General features: G+C 42.4%; 1 protein-coding gene across 2 annotated transcripts in view; it reads left to right on the forward strand.

Moving 5' to 3' along the window:
* Nucleotides 1-17,033, forward strand: part of LOC136586956 (mycocerosic acid synthase-like polyketide synthase) — a 121,451-nt gene extending 104,418 nt beyond the window's left edge. The window contains exon 9 of one of the 2 annotated variants that reach the window (XM_066585315.1): nucleotides 8,484-17,033. In XM_066585315.1, coding sequence (XP_066441412.1) covers nucleotides 8,484-13,931 — 5,448 coding nt within the window. In that variant the 3' untranslated portion in view covers nucleotides 13,932-17,033. The remainder of the gene's footprint in view (nucleotides 1-8,483) is intronic. The other variant, XM_066585316.1, reaches the window with a different exon arrangement.
* The last annotated feature ends 5,804 nt before the right edge of the window (nucleotides 17,034-22,837 follow it).

The following is a 22,837-nucleotide window of genomic DNA, read 5'->3' on the forward strand; positions in this document are numbered from 1 at the left end:
GACTTTCACTGCGCCGAGGACATAGGCCTCTGCACAAACCCTCACCAATCGCGGGCATAGAGCGGATTCCGATGCTAGTGCAGCTATAAACGTCTCATTAGTGCAGTATCGCTCTTCTTGTTTGGCCTAAAGCAGCGCCCCGGATTACTGTGGTAACGCGAGAGAAAATGCATATTGGCCTCGGCCCACAATTCATGCCCTAGTCAGTCAGTGTTTTTGGGCCAGATAGGTAAAACACCGCGATGGGAAGTCTGTGTGCACCCACAGCATAGGTGGGTCCTAGGAAACCCAAGACATGAGCCATGAAGAAATCAGAGTGCCCAAACATGGCAGACTTTTACTGCGCCAAGGACATAGGCCTCTGCACAAATCCTCAGCAATCGCGGGCATAGAGCGGACTCCCATGCTAGTGCCGCTGTGAACGTCTCATTAAATCAGTTACATTTGCTTTCACCACTCCAAAGACTGCATTAACCAGGAAGAAGTTCCACAGGCCCAACCTGACGCTCTTGCATTTCCCCCGGGACATAGGCCTCTGCCCACACCCTCAGCAATCGTGGGCATGAAGCAGACTCCAATGCTAGTGCAGCTGTGAACGTCTCAATAGTGCAGTATCGCCCCTCTTGTTTGGCCCAAACCAGTGTTTTGGATAACTGTGGTAACACGAGAGAAAATACATGTTGGCCTCTGCCCACAATTCATGCCCTTCTCAGTCAGTGTATTAGTGCCAGATAGGTAGAACACCGCGATGGAAAGACTTAGTGCACCCATAGTATTGACAGACCCCAGTAATATTCTTGTAGCAAAGGTGTAAGCAGACCCCAGTAACATTTCTGTAGCAGAAGTATAGACAGACCCCTGTAACATTTATGTAGCAGAAGTATAGCCAGACCCCTGTAACATTTATGTAGCAGAAGTATAGGCAGACCCCTGTAACATTTATGTAGCAGAAGTATAGGCAGACCCCTGTAACATTTATGTAGCAGAAGTATAGGCAGACCCCTGTAACATTTATGTAGCAGAAGTATAGGCAGACCCCTGTAACATTTATGTAGCAGAAGTATAGGCAGACCCCTGTAACATTTATGTAGCAGAAGTATAGGCAGACCCCTGTAACATTTATGTAGCAGAAGTATAGGCAGACCCCTGTAACATTTATGTAGCAGAAGTATAGGCAGACCCCTGTAACATTTATGTAGCAGAAGTATAGGCAGACCCCTGTAACATTTATGTAGCAGAAGTATAGGCAGACCCCTGTAACATTTATGTAGCAGAAGTATAGGCAGACCCCTGTAACATTTATGTAGCAGAAGTATGGGCAGACCCCAGTAACATTTCTGTAGCAGAAGCATAGGCAGACCTCAGTAATATTTCTGTAGCAGAAGTATAGGCAGACCCCTGTAACATTTCTGTAGCAGAAGTATAGGCTGACTCCTGTAACATTTATGTCGCAGAGGTATAGACAGAGCCCAGTAACATTTCTGTAGCTGAAGTATAGGCAGACCCCTGTAACATTTCTGTAGCTGACGTATAGACAGACCCCAGTAACATTTCTGTAGCTGAAGTATAGGTAGACCCCTGTAACATTTATGTAGCAGAAGTATAGGCAGACCCCAGTAACATTTCTGTAGCAGAAGCATAGGCAGACCTCAGTAATATTTCTGTAGCAGAAGTATAGGCAGACCCCTGTAACATTTCTGTAGCTGAAGTATAGGCTGACTCCTGTAACATTTATGTCGCAGAGGTATAGACAGAGCCCAGTAACATTTCTGTGGCAGAAGTATAGGCAGACCCCTGTAACATTTCTGTAGCTGACGTATAGACAGACCCCAGTAACATTTCTGTAGCTGAAGTATAGGTAGACCCCTGTAACATTTATGTAGCAGAAGTATAGGCAGACCCCAGTAACATTTATGTAGCAGAAGTATAGGTAGACCCCTGTAACATTTATGTGTCAGAAGTATAGGCAGACCCCTGTAACATTTATGTAGCAGAAGTATAGGTAGACCCCTGTAACATTTCTGTAGCTGACGTATAGGCAGACCCCTGTAACATTTCTGTAGTAACAGTATAGACAGACCCCTGTAACATTTCTGTAGTAACAGTATAGACAGACCCCTGTAACATTTCTGTAGCTGAAGTATAGGCAGACCCCTGTAACATTTCTGTAGTAACAGTATAGACAGACCCCAGTAACATTTCTGTAGCTGAAGTATAGGCAGACCCCTGTAACATTTCTGTAGCTGAAGTATAGGCAGACCCCAGTAACATTTCAGTAGTAACTGTATAGACAGACCCCTGTAACATTTCTGTAGCTGAAGTATAGGTAGACCCCTGCAACATTTATGTGGCAGAAGTATAGGTAGACCCCTGTAACATTTATGTGGCAGAAGTATAGGCTGACCCCAGTAACATTTATGTAGCAGAAGCATAGGTAGACCCCTGTAACATTTCTGTAGCTGAAGTATAGGCAGACCCCTGTAACATTTCTGTAGCTGAAGTATAGGCAGACCCCTGTAACATTTCTGTAGCTGAAGTATAGGCAGACCCCAGTAACATTTCTGTAGCTGAAGTATAGGCAGACCCCAGTAACATTTCTGTAGCTGAAGTATAGGCAGACCCCAGTAACATTTCTGTAGCTGAAGTATAGGCAGACCCCTGTAAGATTTATGTAGCTGAAGTATAGGCAGACCCCAGTAACATTTCTGTAGTAACAGTATAGACAGACCCCTGTAACATTTCTGTAGCTGAAGTATAGGTAGACCCCTGTAACATTTATGTGGCAGAAGTATAGGCTGACCCCAGTAACATTTATGTAGCAGAAGCATAGGTAGACCCCTGTAACATTTCTGTAGCTGAAGTATAGGCAGACCCCTGTAACATTTCTGTAGCTGAAGTATAGGCAGACCCCAGTAACATTTCTGTAGCTGAAGTATAGACAGACCCCAGTACCATTTCTGTAGTAACAGTATAGACAGACCCCAGTAACATTTCTGTAGGAAGACTATAGGCGAACCCCTTAAAAATTGGGGTACCATGAGTGTAGGCAAAGGCCGGAAAAATTAGTGTACCAAGAGAACAAATGTACCCCTGAAAAATTGCTCAACTGAGAGGGCAGGTGAAATATTTTTTTTAAAGATACAGCTTGCTGTTGCTTACTTTGTAACAGAGCCTGGAGGCAGCCCTGTTAAAAAAAATTGGTTCATGTTAATGTATAAATACTTTTAAAACATCACTCTCGTACCCCTTTCCTCTTTGGGAATGAGAGTGGAAAGGTTCTCCTTATACCATGGGTCCAAAAGGTTGTGCACCCAGTAATCCGTAGTGGCCAGAATGCGTCTAACGCGAGGGTCACGAGAAAGGCAGCTTAGCATGAAGTCAGCCTTGTGTGCCAGGGTACCAGTACGCAAGACATAGCTGTCCTCACTAGGAGGATGATTTTCAGGATCCTCCTCCTCCTCCTCCACAGCCCATACACGCTGAATGAATGAGAGGCAAGCAGCATGGGTACCCTCTGCAGTGTGCCCAGCAGTCTCTTCCTCCTCCTCCTCCCCCGGCTCCTCCCCCTCCCCCTCCTCCAAAAAGCGCTGAGATATAGACATGAGGGTGGTCTGGCTATCAAGCGACATACTCTCATCCCCCGTCTCCTGTTCCAACCGCAAAGCATCAGCCTTTATGCTTTGCAACAAACTTCTCAGTAGGCATAGCAGAGGGATGGTAACGCTAATGATTGCAGCATCGCCGCTTACCATCTGGGTAGACTCCTCAAATTTTCCGAGGACCTGGCAGATATCTGCCATCCAGGCCCACTCCTTGGTAAAGAATTGAGGAGGCTGACTACCACTTTGCCGCCCATGTTGGAGTTGATATTCCACTATTGCTCTACGCTCTTCATATAGCCTGGCCAACATGTGCAGCGTAGAATTTCACCGTGTGGGCACATCGCACAGCAGTCAGTGCTCTGGCAGATTAAACTGATGTTGCAGGGTCCTCAGGGTGGCAGCGTCCGTGGTGGACTTGCGGAAATGTGCGCAGATCCGGCGCACCTTTCCGAGCAGACCAGACAAGTGTGGGTAGTTTTTCAGAAATCGTTGAACCACCAAATTGAAGACGTGGGCCAGGCATGGCATGTGTGAGTCTGCCGAGCTGCAGAGCCGCCATCGGGTTACGGCCGTTGTCACATACGACCATGCCCGGTTGGAGGCTCAGTGGCGAAAGCCAGAGATCGGTCTGCTCTGTCAGACCCTGCAACAGTTCGGGGGTCGTGTGCCTCTTGTCACCTAAGCTGTTTAGTTTCAGCACGGCCTGCTGACGCTTGCCCACCGCTGTGCTGCCGCGCCCTACCGACTGCTGGCGACATGCTGCTCACACTTCTTAATTGCGAGGTAGAGGTTGTGTAGGAGGAGGAGGGGGAGGGTTTGGAGGAGGTGGCATAAACCGCCGCAGATACCAGCACCAAGGTAGGTCCTGCTATTCTGAGTGTGGGTAGGACGTGAGCGGTCCCAGGCTCTGACTCAGTCCCAGCCTCCACCAAATTCACCCAATGTGCCGTCAGGGAGATATAGTGGTCCTGCCCGCCAGTACTTGTCCACATGTCCATTATTAAGTGAACCTTCACAGTAACCGTATTGGTGAGGGTGCGTATAATGTTGCGAGAGACGTGCTTGTGCTGGGACGGCACACCGGGAAAAATAGTGGCGACTGGGGACTGAGTAGTGCGGGACCGCCGTCATCGCCATCATGTTTTTGAAAGCCTCTCTTTCCACAAGCCTGTACAGCAGCATCTCCAGGCTGATTAATTTGGTAATGTGCACGTTTAAAGCTTGTGCGTGTGGGTGCGTGGCGGCGTACTTGAGTTTAGCTCCAATGCTTGTGTTAGCGACAGCTGAACGCTGCGCTGAGAGACATTGCTAGATGGAGTGAAGGACAGTAGAGGTGAGGGTGTGGGTGCAGGTCAGGAGGCGCTCATGCCTGTGTCCTGGGAGGGGGATTGGATCTGTGTGGCAGGTTGCGGCACAGGGGAAGAGGCAGTAGTGTTACCCGCAAGCGGTGAACAGCCTTCGTCCCACCTTGTGGGTTGGTTGGCCATCATATGCCTGCGCATGCTGGTGGTGGTGAGGCTTGTAGTGGTGGCTCCCTGGCTAATCTTGGTGCGACACAAGTTGCACACTACAGTTCGTCGGTCATCTGCCCTCTCACTGAAAAACATCCACACCTTTGAAAACCTAGCCCTCTGCACGGAGGCTTGCCATGATGGGGTGGTTTGGGAAACAGTTGGGGGATTCTTTGCTCTGGCCCTGCCTCTACCCCTGGCCACTCCACTGCCTCTTTCAACCTGTCCTGCTGCTGCACTTGCCTCCCCCTCTGAAAGCCTGTACTCCAGTAAGCTTAGCAAACCAGGTGGGGTCAGTCACTTCATCGTCCAGCTGCTCTTCCTCTGAATCCTCTGGGCGCTCCTCCCTCGGTCTTACTGCCCTTACTACTACCTCACTGACAGACAACTGTGTCTCATCATCATCCTCCTTACCCACAAAAAGCCCTTGAGACAGTTGTCTGAAGTCCCCAGCCTCATCACCCGGACTCTGGGAACTTTCCAAAGGTTGGGTATCGGTCACGACAAAGTCCTCAGATGAGAGAGGAACCAGTTTTTCCCACTCATGGCAGTGACCCAAGAACAGTTCCTGGGAGTCTTCCTGCTCATCAGAATATGTCATTTTCATGGAGTGAGGTAGCTGGGGGGAAGGAGGAGCAGCAGCCAGAGGATTCACAGTAGCAGTCCCTAAGCTGGGAGTAGTGGACTGCGTAGAAGACTGGGTGGTCCATACATTGCTGGATGTATTTTCTGCCATCCATGACAGGACCTGCTCACACTGCTCTGTTTGTAATAAAGGTCTACCACGTGGACCCATAAATTGAGATATGAAGCTAGGGGCCCCAGAAACTTGCCTCTCTCCTAATCCCGCAGCAGACGGCTGTTATTCACCTGGACCAGGAACTCGGCCTGTGCCCACACCCTCACTTGGACGTCCGCGTCCACGTCCTCGACCCTTACCCCTACCCCTCATCATGGCGGATTACGAATAGAGCAGGGGCCAAATAAATTATCCCACTGTACAGCACTGACAACTGGGCCTTAATTCACCGCACACAAAGACTTGTAGATAGCAAAGGGTCTATGCTGTGACTAGAAAAAAGTAACCCGCTGTGTTGCGCTTATACCTAGCTGTAACTTACTGCTCGCAGAGACTTGTAGATTATAGAGGCTGTGTGGAGGGGGAGAAGACTCTAAAGCCAGTGGATAGTGCTGGTAACTGCGGCAATCTCAACCCCACCAATGGAAATTGTATTGTGAGACGCTCTGCACAGCGGCTGAGCTGAAATACTTTGCAGTGGCCCCGGTAATATAACGGTGCTGTTTTACAGGAGACCGCTGTCTAATTCACTGCAGGCACAGAACGGTATTAATAAGTTAGGTCGCAGCTGCAGGCTAGGAATTATTTGCGTGCACTTTCACGCTGAGAGCGGTATTTTAACGCACACTTCAGACAGAAAAAAATATTACGGAAGGCTGCAAACAGGCCTAGCTGCGTACAACTAAAATGGAAGCACTACAACTCCCAGCAGCCACCAAGTTAAAATGCACAAGGTCAGATGCAGCCCAATGAAGGAGCTTTTGGTTTTTTGCCACAGAGGATAGGGACTGTATAGTGTATATCACTTTCCCTGTAGCAGTGGCTGTGGCACTACACTGTTAGTCTAATTCACTGCAGACACAGAACGGTATAAATAAGTATGGAATTGTTTGCGTGCACTTTCACGCTGAGAGCCACTCACTGCAGGAGGTGGGATAGGGCTGGAACGTCACAGGAGGAAGTTATAATGCCTTCCCTGCATGTCTATTGGCTAGAAAATGGCGCTAAACATGCGGGGAAGGAAATGGAATTGACTCGAGTACCGTGTGGTGCTTGTCTCGAGTAACGAGCATCTCGAGCAGCCTAATACTCGAACGAGCATCAAGCTCGGACGAGTGTGCTCGCTCATCTCTATTGTTCTTCCATGTAAGAATAATGAAGGCTGCTGGCTCTTGAGAACTTTCAGTGCAGCAGAAATGTATTGTAGCCTTCTCCATATCTGTGCCTCCATACAATTCTGTCTCTGAGCTCAGTGGCAATTTCTTTCCTTCTCTCATAGCTTGGTTTTGTCTCTGACATGCATTGTGAGTTGTGAGATCTTATATAAACATAAAATGATGTCCAATCAACTGAATTTACCACAAGTGACTCAAATCAAGGTGTAGAAACATCTCAAAGATGATCAAGAGAAATGGGAGGCCCCCAGAGCTAAATTATAAGTGTCATATCAGAGGGTGTGAATACTTATGTCAATACGAAATATATTAGATTTTCCTTTTTTTTTAAATTACAAAGATATTATTCAAAAAAATAAGAGGCACGGCCCATTTAAAGAAGTTGTCTGGTTACTGGACAACATTACTCCTATACCCCAACTGTGTTAAAAGAGCAGAAGTTAGCCCTCACCTGCCATGGTTATCCAGCACTGTAGCCATATCGTCCTCCAGGCATTTATTGTGGAGATAATGTTACAAGAAGTCACCTGGCCGCTGCAGCATGACAGTCTGTTCTCATGGCATCAACACTCACATCTTGGATGCCATGATACCAGCAGTTCAGATTGACTATGCTGCTGCTTCTGATTGGCTGCAGCATTTGGGTGACTTTCTGTGACATCACCTCCACAAACACCAGGACAATGACAGGGCTACAGCGCTGGATTCCCCAGGCAAAGGAAGGGTGAGTACTACTCTTTTTGTTATTTTAATTAGTGAAGAAAGAAATGTGATGGGTGTAGGCACAGCTGACCGAAATATAAAATTCAGGTGTACCAGGCAGAGAGGCAGAGCTGGTACACCATGCGCATACTAACAGCTAACACAAGGTGTATCCCCAGCTGTAACTAAGGAAGGGTTGTTGTCCCATAATGCGTCTATGCTGGTTTAAAAAAAGAAAGAAAAAGAAGCTGAGCTTACTTTCTGTATTGTACTGAATTTTATACTTCAGTCAGTTGAGCCTACACCCATCACATTTTTTTCTTCAATAATCCATCAGAATAGTCTGAGCTGCCAGTGCAACTATCATTGAGTTGGCTGCACCTGAACAACAATGTCTTCTTCCACGACCCACCATCCTAACGACAGAGAAGAATCACATCTTCCGCAAGTTTTTCTACCTATAATTTTTCCCAATCACTCATCCATTCAGGTAGCTCCACCCCTATTTCACCTTTTTTGCTTTTGTTATTTTAACACACTTGGTGGTATAGGGTCAATGTTCTCCAATAACGGGACAACCCCTTTAACATACTAATGTGGATAACCTTGATTATAGTAGCTATACCATTGTATGGTACATTTCATATGTTATTGTATATTTTATATATTTCTATAATTTTTAAATATCTTACAGGCTGTAGAAGATTACAACAAAATCTGGGGAATAATTTATAAAAGTGCAGTTAACCAAGATGGTCAGTCAATAACACCGATAACCAAACCATCTCAATACCAACAAGAGAAATTATTGCAGTACATCTATAAAACCATAGATCCATGTTCTATCCAGTATGTTGAAGCTCACGGTACTGGAACACCAATTGGTGACCCAATTGAAGCTGCAAGCTTAGGAAACATAATTGGAAAAAAGCGTTCTAGTGGAATGAAGCCTTTGAAGATTGGATCAGTTAAAGGGAACATTGGTCACACTGAATGTGCTTCTGGGGTTGCTGGGTTGATAAAAGTTCTTCTCATGATGCATCATGAAATTATTATTCCATCTCTACATTATTCTAAGGAAAATGGCATCAAAATCATTGAGGAATCCAATCTAGAAATTCCAACCTGCCCTGAGAAATGGCAAGAGGACAGCAAATTTGGAAGAATGGCAGGAATAAATAATTTTGGATTTGGGGGAACTAACGCTCACGTCGTTGTCAAACAATATAAACAAAAATATCCTCAATATCATTCAAAAAGACCGGTTGAACTTTTTATTTTGTCTGCAGCCTCTAAAAAATCACTTCACCTCTCTATAGAAGATACTCAACAAATGTTAAGCAAGGCAACATCCTTAACTCTGGAGAACTTGGTCTACACAGCAGCTTGCAGAAGAAGTCATCTAAATCATGAATACAGAACAGGATTTTTGGCCTCTTCATTAACTCAATTAAACCAACAAATTCAAATTGTGAAAAAAGACACTGCTCCAGCTAAATCCAGTCCCCAGATTGTATTTGTGCTGTGTGGCAATGGGGTCCTTTATAAAGGGATGTGTAAGATATTTCTAGAACTTGAGCCAGTCTTCAGGAAGAAATGTGAAGAGATAGATGAGATGATTAGAGTCTACACTCCACTTTCTGTGGTACAGTTGTTGCAGAACGAGTTTGATGATTTCTCAAGGCTGGATGTAGCCCAGTTACTGCTCTTTACAGTTCAGGTGTCATTAGTGGCTCTACTGAAACATTGGGGGGTGAGGGCTGACTGCATCCTCGGACACTCAGTTGGAGAAGTTGCAGCAGCACATTGTTCTGGAATTCTCTCACTAGAAGATGCTGTCAAAGTCATTTATTACAGAAGCACACTGCAATGCAGAGTTACTGGAGGGAAAATGTTGGTGGTTGGAAATATTAAAGTTACGGAATTGTCAAAAATAATTGTATCTTACAAGGGAAATGTTTGCATTGCTGCTTATAACAGTCCTACTTCCTGCACAGTTTCTGGAGATGGTGAAACAATAGACCAGCTCAAGGAAAAACTGACCAAAGATTACATTTCAAATGATATATTTCTCCATCTACTTGATGTCAGTGCTGCATACCACAGCCCCATGATGGATCCAATACTGAATGAGGTAAAAGAGATGCTGAGGGATTTACAAGAACAAAATATGGAAATTGATATTCTTTCAACAGTGACAGGAAAACCTGCATCCAAAGGAGATTTCACCACTGGCGATTACTGGGCTAAAAATATTTCTGAACCAGTTGCCTTTCAGCAAGCTGTAGAAGCTTCAGCTAGAGATAAAGAAAATGTCTTCTTTCTTGAAATCGGTCCTCGTAGAACATTACAAAGGAGCATAATTGAAACATTAGGAGCCAAGACAACAGTATTATCTGTTATCCAGCCCCAAAAAGAGTATGAGACCATTTTTTCTATGCTGATTGCACTTTTTGCACATGGATACAATCCTAACTGGTGTAATATATTTGAAGCCTATAAATCTGCTCCATCCACAATTCCAAGATACAGGTTTGATCACATCAAGCAAGATATTCAATTTGAAAAAATCAGACAGGGAAACCAAACCGCATTAAGTCCCAACCACCCATTAATCCACAGCATGAGTGAAGATTTCACTGAGTTCAGGTGTAAAATATCAAAAAACAATACATCCTTTATCTATGAACACAAAAACATGGGATCCGTCCTTATTCCAGGTGCACTCTACGTTGAACTTGGATTGGCCGTGGCAGCTATCAGCTTCAAACCTAAAGTGCCTTTAAGTTCTTTGGAAATCAGTGTAATGTTTTCTAGCCCCTGTGTTCTCAATCAAGATTCAGTAGACCTTAATGTCAAACTACATCGGAAACAAGAATATCAAATAATTCATTCTGAAGCTCTAACATCTCATGTTTTGGCAACTGGGAAAATAGAAACAACTAACCGAGCTCTAGACACGAGCAAACGAATCTCAACTGAACAGATCTTCCAAAGATGTTCTACTATTTTCTCTCAACAGAGTTTTTATGACCATCTCTTTTCAATTGGATTTAAACATGGGAAGATTTACAGACAGTTGGGCGATGTTTATTATGGAAAAGATCTCAAAGAAGGGATTGCCAGAGTAAAAGTGAGTGAAGATGTCAAAGAAACAATGTACGAGTACCACATACATCCAGTCATTTTAGATTGTTTCCTACAAGTGGCAGCTTGCGTGGGAACTTGTACCAAGGACTCTACAGTGGTCTTCCTTTCATCCATAGGAAGCTTGATGATTCTACAGCCTCTTCAAGATGAAATGATCATCTACATAAAGACAATAAGAACAACCCAGACGTACGTTGAATTATGTGGATGCTTTGTAGATAACAATGGTTCCCTTTTAGTAGAAATAAAAAGTGCTAAAATGGCGTTTCTGAATCAAACGGCAAACAAACAAGAGAAAACTTTTTTCCAAGTTAAATGGACGCAATCTTCTGAAAGCAGAGACATACAAGAAAACAAGTCAAATATATTGGTTTATTCTGATAATCTTGGAGTTGGCGAACAATTATCAAAATATATCCAAAATGGACTGAGCTACATAACTTTCAACAGCTGGGATTCAGATCTACAGGCAGAAAAGCTCTTTAACAGTAACTGCAAAGATATTGTGTTTATGTGGGGAGTCCACAAACCTACTGAGCAATCTCTAGGCAATCTCCCCCAATACCTAGCAAAGTGTTGTGATGTCTATCGCCAGTTAATTTTATCAGTGAGGCAAATAAGCCCCAAGCCTACTATCCGGACGGTGACCTTCAGAACTGTTGAAGGCACAGTGGATCACATCAACCCTGGATTTGCTTTTGTTGGAATGACAAGAGCTTGTGTAATTGAAATGCCAGACATAACATTTCAGCTTATTGACGTTAGCTCCTCAAGTCCCCAAGATGCTGCAGCCCTAGCCAAGGTTCTCCTAAATTATAATCCAGAGGACCATCCAGAGATCTGGATTAATGATGGTTTTATTTATACCAATGAAATAATTCCCATTGACACTGAAAAGAAAACACAGCAAATAGAATCTTTACAGCATCCTGATCATTTTACCCTGCACACCTCAGATCCCTACAAAATAAGGGACGTTTCTGCCGAACTTACAAATTCCACATTTTCTGAATTAAAGGGCAACGAAATAGAGATTAATATTGACAAAATTTGTGCCCATACTGATGATTATTTTCCTGTGAGCCTTTCAAGTTGGAAATATGGAAGTGCTTTGTATTGGACAACAAGTGAAAAGCATGAGCTCATTGCTCTGGATTTTGCTGGAATTGTTACCGCAGTTGGAAAAGATGTCAAAGAAATTCAAGTTGGAGATGGAGTTGCCGTATGTTATCCAGTTGTTGCAGCCTCCAAAATAAGGGTTCCCGAGAATGTTTGCTACTTGGTTAAGGAAGCAGCTGTATTAAGAAAGTCTCCCTGTATCTCCTTCTTTGTTTTAGCCTGGGAAATATTACATCACCAACTACCATGTGCAAAAAATAAACCACAACTGGCAATAGTGACATCAGATGCAAAGTCCATTTTATGCAGAGTTTTATGCAAAACAGCAGAACCAGCAGGCTGGGAAGTTGTCATATCCAATGGGAATATGATAAATGACAAACTGTGTGTTGCTATGGTAGTTCTTCCCACAGCTGAAGGTATATCTAGAGACGTACTCACTGAACTACCTCTTCTTAAATATGTCATTATGCTATCAAACCAGAAAACTATCAAAAATGTGATACTTTACACTAGGCAAGACATCCATGTTCATGTACTTGATTTTGATGTTGTGCTTCAGAAATCCTATCTACAGCTGTTTGCAAGTGACTTACACAAATGGCTATATTCTATACCATCTGAAATCAATATTCTGGAGTCTATCGCCCAACCACAATGCAATACATCTGAAAGGAAGAATACACTGTGCAGCTACTCAACAGTTCAGGCCTTACCTCTCCTTAAGTTAGGCAATAGTATAACCTCAAAGATTTCTGGGTCCTCATCTGCTCAAAAGCTTTTTCAGCACTGTGGTGTTTATATAGTCACAGGTGGTCTGACTGGTCTTGGGTTTGAAACTGTGAAATTCATTCTACAGAATGGTGGTGACAACGTTGTCATTTTATCCAGACGAAATCCCACTCTTGAAATGGTGCAACAAATAGCTGAGGTTGAAAAAGAAAACACAAAGATAGTCACCCTGCAATGTAACATAACTAACTATACTGAAGTCATAAAGGCCATAGATTCCATCCAAAAAATATTTCCAAGAATTCCAATCAGAGGTATCTTTCACAGCGCTGCTGTTTTTCATGATGGGATTCTGCAGAACCTAAACTTGCTCTTGTTTGAGAAAGTCCTGAGTCCAAAAGTAGATGGAGCTGTGAATCTTCACCATGCTACTAAAAACATTAAACTTGACTATTTTGTTTGTTATTCATCTTTTGTTTCATCTGTTGGAAATTCAGGGCAAGCAAGTTATGCTGCTGCCAACTCTTTCTTAGACGTGTTCTGTCACTACAGAAGAAATCTGGGTCTTTGTGGACAGTCGATCAGTTGGGGTGCCCTCAATCTTGGGGTATTACTCAACCAGCACAAAATTCATGAACTCTTAAAAGCAAAAGGAATCCTACTATTAAATGCAGAAGAAATACGAGTTCATCTAAAGAATTGTCTTTTAATAAACAATACCCACCAAACAATTGCAAAATTTGATTTTAAAGCCATGAAGAATAATCTGGTTTCTTACACCCCGGGGCTGAAGAAAAGGTTTCACAATGTTTTGTTGGATGTAAAAGAAAACTTGGAAGAAACACAGAAGGTGAGACAATCCACCCAAATAAAGTGTGAAAAACCTGAAGATTACATTTTGCTAGTAGTTAGTGAGCAGACTGGCGTGAGTGCTAGTGATATCACCATGAATACTCTTCTCAGTTCTCTGGGTGTTGATTCCATGGTCGCTATGACAATGCAGAATCGCATCTTCCGAGATAAGAACATTAGAATACCTGTGGTCAACATTTTGGATCCAAATACAACAATCTCTTGGCTGGTATCAATGCTGAAAGAAGTCGACTGTGACCCTAATGAGCTTGAAAGAGAAATAATATAGGAAACAAAACTGTGATATGGAAAATAAAAGCATCACATGTGATTTGAATTGAGTACAGTACATGGATGTGAATGATTTCTCCAGTCTTTAATAACCATATAACTAGGAGTAGCCTTCCAGTTCACCGCAGTACTACTTCAATTTGAAGAAATCCAAGGATCCATATATTTCAATAAAATGTCCAGTATATTTTTTCACTTTATTCTTAAAAATACATCCTTTACAACGTTTCAGTGACATCCAGCCGTTGTCTTGAAAAATGTCATATATGGCCAAAATTAAAAGGTTTTTAATGATGGAATGAATAAACATTGAAAATGTTACTGGAATCTGTGGTGTCTTGGATTCCTTGAAATTGGAGTAAGAACAGTAGCCATGGAGGGCGCACTAGAGCAAAGGTGGATTCAGTAATTTAAAGTGAACCTTCGGAATCGTTCACACACTTTTAGGCACAACAGTATTAACCCCTTCCCGCTGCAGGGCGTAAGTTTACGTCCTGGCAGCCTGGTACTTCCCGCAACAGGACGTAAACTAACGTCCTGGAGATAGCGCGGGATCACATATGATCTCGCGCTATCCCGCAGCGGGAGCCGGCTGTCAGTCACAGCCGGCGTCCCGCTGCAACAGCGGGGGGGCATCAGAGATGCGCCCCCTGCTGTTAACCCCTTCCCTGCCGCGATCTAAGTAGATCGCGGCAGGGAAAGAGTTCACAGAGGGATCGCGCTCCCTCTGTGTCTCCAGCCGGCTCTCGCGATGTCATCGCGAGAGCCCGGCCTGTCACCATGGCAACTGGATGCCAGACACTGGTGTCCTGTATTGCCTATGCCTATAATCGCTGTACAAGCGATAAGGCATGGCAGAGCAGTAGCTCTGCCATGCCTTATGACAGCGATAACCAGGGCAGTGGTTAAAGTCCCTCAGAGGGAAACAAACGGTGTAAAAAAAACAAAGATTAAAAAAAGAATTTTTAAAAAATGTAAAAAAAGAGTAAAAAAACCTTTTTTTTATACTTTTTCTCAGATTAGCATAAAAAAAGGTAAAAAAAAAAAAATCCCACATATTTGGTATTGTCGCATCCGTAACGACGCGTACAATAGGTTGCACATGCTTTTGACTGTGCACGGAAAAAAACGCTAAAAAAAAACGCTAAAAAACTGAGGCAAAGTGCTAATTTTTAGCATTTTACCTCACTAAAAACGCAATTAAAATGTGATCAAAAAAGCCGAATGTACCCCAAAGCTGTATGTACCCCAATAAAATCTACAGCTCGTCTCGCAAAAAATAAACCCTCATAGAGTGCCGTACATCAAAAAATAAAAAAGTTACAGGACTTTGAATGCAGCAATTTAGAAAAAAAAAAAAGATTTCCAAGAAAAAGGGTTTTTATTGCAGAAAAGTGGGAAAACCTAAAAAAAATGTAAGAATTTTGGTAGCGTTGTAACCGTACCGGTCCGCAGAAAAAATGGAATGTCTCCTTTATGCTGCATGATTAACGCTGTAAAAAAATTTTTAAAAAAAATTTATGGCAGAATTGATGCGTTTTCTCTCCCTGCTATCATTAAAAAAAAATAAATAAAAGTTTTACAATATAATTAATGTACCCAAAAGTGGCACCGATAAAAACTACAGTTTGCCACGCAAAAATCAAGCCCCCATATGGTCACGTCGACGGAAAAATAAAAAAGTTATGACTTTTGATAAACGGAGAAGAAAATCCGCCAAAAATTGTTGCGTCCTTAAGCCCAAAATAGGCCATGTCATGAAGGGGTTAATTTCCCCTCTTAGGCATTTTTACCTATGACTTAGATTTTTCTCGTTAAATAGGTGTATAACATTTCTAATATGCAGAGACATTTTCTTCTGTTTGCCCTCTCTATTATAGTGTTAGTTATTTATAATAAGAGTATTCCAAAATATAATATAAAGTGTCAGTAATATGGACACACCTATAGTCAGTGAAAGTAGATATACGGGAATATGGACACATAGAGTATATTCTTTGCTTTATATTTTATTGTGCTTCATATGGTCAGACAGGCAGAGGAAGAACACGTTTCAGCTTTCAACAGCCTTTTTCACCTTGATCTGAATGCCGCTGCCCACTTATTTAAATACTAAACTCCATTAACAATCATTAAAAATAACTGACTCATTAACCCCTTTAAAGTATATGGTTAGCTACCTATCCCATTCTCTTAGGACATTCACTTAAACCATTTCTATTGCACAGACCCTTTCACATTATAATATTGCAAGTTTGACATAACCCTTACACAATGAGAGAAAAACCTATAGTAGATTGGAAGAATTACTTGTATGCCTATTCCATGTACTATGATGATAATTATTAATGTAAATTAACTACAAATATATAAACTGTTTATTAAAAGCACTCTTCTTGGACTTTTTTAAAGTTTGTATTGTGTAATAACATAAATTCATAATGAATTACTTTTTAAAGAAATTAATAACAAAAGCCTCTTTAATGTCAACATGAAAATTAATCTTTTCAAAGTGATCTACAGTACTAGTCAAAAGTTTGGACACATCTTTTCATTTGATGTTTTTTTTTTTTTTTTAGTAGCCTACCTTTACTTTTATGATAGCTTTGTACACTGTCAATCAGTTTCATTAAGTTGTCACCTGGAATGGTTTTTCAACAGTCTTGAAGTAGTTCCAACAGATATTGAACATTAGTTGGCTGCTTTCCCTTCGCTCCGCAGTCCAACTCTTCCCAAACCACCTCAGTAGGGTTTAGTTTGGGCGATTGTAGAGGCCATGTCATCTGATGCAGCATTCTCCTTCTTGGTTAAATAACCCTTACATAGCCTAGAGGGCTTTTTGGGGTCATTGACCTGTCAAATGGTGTTTCCACTAAGTGCAAAAAAATGGCATAATATGTCGCTACCGAATGATTCTTTTAAGTGTGTCTTGAAATTTGAATAAATCAACAACAGTGTCACCAGCAAAGCACCCCCACACCATCACACCTCTGGGCCTGATTCTCGCAATCTCCTTAGAACAACTGATGTAAGATGCGTCTACTCTGCACTCTGTGAAGCATTTGTGTGAACTCTAAACTGAGGTGCTGGTAATTTACTGTTTCTGAGACTGGTAACTATAATGAACTTCTCTGCAGCAGAGTTAACTGTTGGTCTTTCTTTCCTTTCCTGGCACAGTCCTCATGAGAGCCAGTTCCATCGTAGCATTGGATTATTTTCATAAAAGCATTTGAGGGTACCACCAATGCTCTTGAAATTTGCTGGACCAATTAACCTTCATGTCTAAAAGTAATGATGGACTGTCATTTCTCTTTATCGAGTTGAGTGGTTTTTGCCATAATGTGGATTAAAACAATAGTTTAATAGAGCTAAACACTGTATGAAACTGTGTACCAACCTGACCTCTGCACAACAAAACTGATGGGCTAAACCACATGAAAAAGACGAGAAATTCCACAAATTAGTTCAACAAGGCATGTCTGCTAACTGAAAACCATTCCAGGTGACTATCTCATGAAGCTGAATGACAGAATTGTCAGAGTGTGCAAAATTATTATCAAATCAAAAGGAGGCTACTTTTGAAGAATGTAAAATATAAAACCCAATCTGGTTTAAGACTTTTTTTGTTTACTACTTAATTGCATAAGTGTTCCTTCATAGTTTTCATGTCTCAAATGTGAATCTTCAATGTAGAAAATAAAGGAAAAAAGAAGAAATAACATGGAATTATAGGTAGTGGTTATAATAATGTGACACCACTGTGTAAATTACAATTCTGAAAAAGAAAATCACTTCATTCATTATCATTCACCCCTCCCAAAGTGGCGTGAAGTACAAGTATCATACTCTACCAATATAGGCACATATAGTAATATAACACCATGCACTCTGGGGACTGTCTCGTGCCAAGAAGATATATTGAAAGGGCGACTTTGAGGACAGCTCATTTCTCTATCCCTGCTCTCACCTCATTGCCTGTCGCACTCTGGAGGTCTCCTCTATGTACTGCAGCCACTTCCATGCAGTGCAGCTACCTGTCTAATGCTTATCAGGCACCATCTTGATGTTGTTTTCACTTTCACATCAATCCCATGATGCATCAGCACATCATTACATGACCATCTCTGCAACACTGCCATTACCATCGGTAACATATATTCACCTAAGATAAACTACTGACCATAAGTCAGGAGGATGAGCTGTGATCTACTCTATTATAACTGTGTGACATCATCAGTACATCAGTAACTGTGTTGGGGGAGTGTCTACATTCCCCTCTAGGCAGTTTCTGTGGTAGGGTCCATGTAACAGAATTACACAGGCTGTGCAACTGACTAGAAACTGAAGATATAACCCCAACTAAACCTGCGCTGGTCAAAATTGAGATCACGTGACCATCTAAGGAGGAGGTGGCCAGGAGTTTCAAATAGAAAGTAATAACTAAGCAAGGTAATACAAACTAACATATATACTGGAGGGGCTCACTACATAATAAATGAAAAGAAAATCGCTCTGCATATTATAAACGTTATTTGTAATTATTAGGATATTCTAGTACCAGTGTTGCTGGTGTTGCAATGTCAAACACACACAGCTCTGCCACACACACTTACTAATATGGTATATTGAAAAGGGTTGGAGTAGTAAGCATACAGCTGCTATTTTAGGACCTGCTGGTTTAGGGCCTGTGATGATGTCACCATCATTGCGCCACTAGGCTGTTTGATAGATAATAGCTCTGCTACATGCACATCACACACAAGCAGCTCTGTTACAAGCATGTCACACATACACAAGTCTGCTATACGCACATCACAAACAGCTCTGGTACCTGCACGTCACATGCACACTGTAAGGAGAATTTGTGTGTTTATTCAAATTTGCATGGGGTTTATATATCATAAATTACATCACAGGAAATGTGTATACTTTCAAAACTAATAAGAATACATATTAGGCTACAACTAAAATGATTAGCATAAGTTATACCTTTAGGGTGCGTTCAGACGAGCGTGTTTTGGTGCGTACATACGTCCGCACCTAGGTACGAGCAAAAGCACGCGTGAACACAGCTGTGTGCTTGTTGTCAATGGAGCCGCAGCTGCTGCCGGCAGCTCCGTTGAAAACAATGCTCTGCCGGTGCCCTGCATTCTTTTCCAGGGAAGGGCTTTACATATAAGCCTTTCCCTGAAAAAGAAACATTTTAGTGCAAAACAAAAAAAGAATAAAAAAAAACTTACCTCTCCGCCGCTGCTGTGACCCCCGCGGGCATGAAGAACACATCTGCCGTATGCGGCAGATGTATCCTTCACCCCCGCTAGTTAAAAGAATTCCCTGCTGCTACATCTGCCACATCTGTGCCAGATGCAGCAAAAGGAATTCTTCAATTCTCAACCGCAGCTGTCACACATGACAGCTGCGGTAGAGAATCCTGCTGCCGGCATCCTGTCAATGGCTTCATAAGCCCTTCCCTGAAGAGCCATTTAAAATAGTGCAAAAAAAAAACAAAAAAACAATTCTCACCTCCCTTCAGCTGCCAGGGCTCAGCCGCGACTTCTAGCGCTGTCCCAGGCTCTGTAGTTCTGAGCTATCAGCAGCCGGGGATTTAAAATCCCTGCCTGCTGGTAGCTCTGATTGTGGTTGGCTGAATTGCTTTAGCCAATCAGAATCAGAGCTACAAGCAGGAGGGGATTTTAAATCCCCAGCTGCTGATAGCTCAGCAGCGCTACAGAGCTGGGGACAGCGGCAGAAGTCCCTGCTGAGCCCTGGCAGCTGTTAGTGGCTTTGCAGGGAAGGGCTTCATAAGCCCTTCCCTGAAAAGCCTTTTAAAATAGTAAAAAAAATAGGTACTCACCGCTCTTCAGCTGCCAGGGCACAGCCGCGTCTTCTCCTGCTGTCCCCTGCACTGTGTTGCTCCCCGAACGAATGACAGGTGAGAGCTGCCTGTGATTGGCTGCTTTTTTTTTTTTTTTTCACCAAAATTTTTCCTTTTCAGTTAAGAGCCTATATGTAAAGCTCTTCCCTGAAAAACAATTTGGTGGTGCCAGCAGACCGCTGTCTTCAATGGAGCCAATCAGGGGGCAGGTCTGACTCACACCCCCTTCACACCCACTGCAGGCCGGCCGCGCGGAACTCTGGCTGCAGGGAGCAGGTGAGTATATATATATTTTTTATTTTAACACTTTTCTGGATGAATTGCAGGGAAGGGCTTATATATTTAAGCCCTTCCCGACAATTCATCCCGCGCATGCCGGCAGCCCATTGCTTTCAATGGAGCCGGCTGTATTGCTGGCTCCATTGAATTCAATGGGCAAACATCGTTCTTCTCTGCCACAGCTGTTACAGCTGTGGCAGAGAAAAATGATTTGTCTTCTATATGTTCTCAATGGGGTCGGCGCTGCTGCCGCCGGCCCCATTGAGCGCATATACAGAAGAGAACAGGAATCGCAGATAGGTGCGATCTGCGATTTCTGTTCTATAATTTATCGGAATAGCGCATAAAAAGCGCTCATGTGTCCGATACCATTGCAAAGCAATGGTTTTAGAAAATCGCCGGACGCATGCGCATGCGCAAATCGCGCAAAAAAAGCCCGTCTGACTAAGGCCTTAAGGTGTAACTATAACATACAAAGAAACCGTTATTTCATTAGGAAGGAATGCAAGGCAGGGGGCCTGTAGGACTTTCTTATCTTTGTCAGTAACATACACACACTGGTATATAGAAATGGTTACATTTTACCCCTTCACTACTTAAACTAGCAGAATGCTATATCTTTCTAGTCTACAATCTAATAGCAAAAACCATTAACTGATATATTGATCAACAATTTTCTAAACATTCACCACTTTAGATCAATACATCAACACTGTATCTTAGTAAGATTATGTCTCAAATACATTTTTGGAGCATTCCCCTTGTACACAATCAGAACACACTGGAATAAAAATTTCACACCATAAAATCATAAAAGTAAAATAGCACTTTCTTTATAGAATTTTTAACCATCACTTGTCATACAGAGGTGGACACTTGACCCAGTAAGTCATCTTGTTCTTCGTCATCTTGTATATTTTGGAACATAGTTTTGGTGATGGAAGTGTCAATAAGGTTTTGTAGCAGTCCTCGGATACATAAAATATAGCAGCTCTGCTGAGCCCTTGATTGCATTTCTTGTATAATTAACAAATCTCTGTTGGTTATAGTATATGTAATTAATCCAGTCTACATATTTATTCACTGTTACCCACCATGCAAGAAAAGACTCAAACCCCGCAGTTATCTGATGCCTCGCCTCATACTTGTTCGGTAGCCCCCTTGGGACTCCGATTGCTTCAATGTAAACATTGGCATCAAAGGAACCTTTGGGAGAGGTGTCTCTAGTTCTCTGGACAGGCCCTCACTATTGCCCTCTGAGGTCATGAAGTGCACAGGCACTATCAGCTGTACCAAGGCACAATCCCCACCAGGGCCTGAACCTGGCACTTGTTTTAGTCGCCTGTCACCACACAACCACCACACATCTGCCCATGCTCTTTGTTGTTCAGGCCATATCCCAGAAAACAATGTGCCCTTTACTGTTATCCTCTCTGCACAGTGTCCCTCAGGCAGTCTCCCGTAGTCTGAATTAGTCCCATTACCAGGTAGTGTGAAGCAAGTATAATTCCAGGATAGGAGACAACAGCAAGTGGTATTTGGTCCTCGCACACAGGTGGAAACAGCAAACTCAATGTATAACATGAATCACTTATCTGTGGGGTGTACATAGAGTTAACCAGCTTAATCATACATTTTAGATTTATCACAGCTTGAACACTTGTCATTAACTTTCATTTATCCGTGCAGTCAAGTCTTTCTCTCTCATAAATATTAATAACCATATAATACTCTTCACACAATGTTTACTGCATAGCATAAAAATTCACACAACTACTACTACTCCAATGATCTGCATAGTCGCTTGATCCTCCAACCTAGACAACCCCCTCTTGAACATTTGTCATTAACTTTCATCTATCCATGTGGTCAAGTCTTTCTCTCTCATAAATATTAATAACCATATAATTCTCTACACACAATGTTTACTGCATAGCATAAAAATTCATGCAACTTCTACTACTCCAATCATCTGCAGAGTCGCTTGATCCTCCAAGCTAAACAACCCCCTCTCCTGAATTTCTCTTATAAAGGAGAGATGATGAAGTAAGATAAAGAAAGCTTTAACTGTTTCTTGAATTCTTCAGCTAAATGTAGTTTCATTGTAATATTTTTCCCTTAATATGGACACTCAGGTCTCACATAAAGGTTATCAACAACTCATTTCTCCTGCAGGACATTCTCACAGAGAAAACACAACAATAACACAATTTAGCAATTATACACACGTCCAACCAATTACAGAACTGACATGTACAGAAATAACAAGAATATACCTTAAAATTCCTATCTTTTCTATTTTTACGGCAGTATACTTCACTTAGTTCATTACAAGTTTCTATTCCATTTACGCAGAAGAATACTGCTGTAAGAATTTGCAAGGTCAGTCACACACCCCCTCCCTTCTTCTCACTGAACTCTAAAGATGAAAGGCTGAAAGGTAAGGGTGAGGGGGAAAGTGAAACTGCAGCTTCATCAGAGGTTTGCCAGAATCAAGCATCCTTTAACCACTTATTCTTTTCCTTATATCCACCTTCTACAGCTAGCTGGTCTTCCATTGTGAGATTTGTGAACTTTATAGTGTCACCCAAGTCTTCAACCATTGTCTCACTCTGTGTCACTTAGTTACTTCCATGTATTATGTTTTATTTTGAATTACTTGTATAAAGAAATGTCCTATTGGATTTATTCCAGATACGCATGCACCTATAGCAAACAACCTTTGGTCTGTTAAGGTAGGATTTTGCTGT

The sequence above is a fragment of the Eleutherodactylus coqui genome, chromosome 12, assembly GCF_035609145.1.
Source record: "Eleutherodactylus coqui strain aEleCoq1 chromosome 12, aEleCoq1.hap1, whole genome shotgun sequence".
Taxonomy (NCBI): domain Eukaryota; kingdom Metazoa; phylum Chordata; class Amphibia; order Anura; family Eleutherodactylidae; genus Eleutherodactylus; species Eleutherodactylus coqui.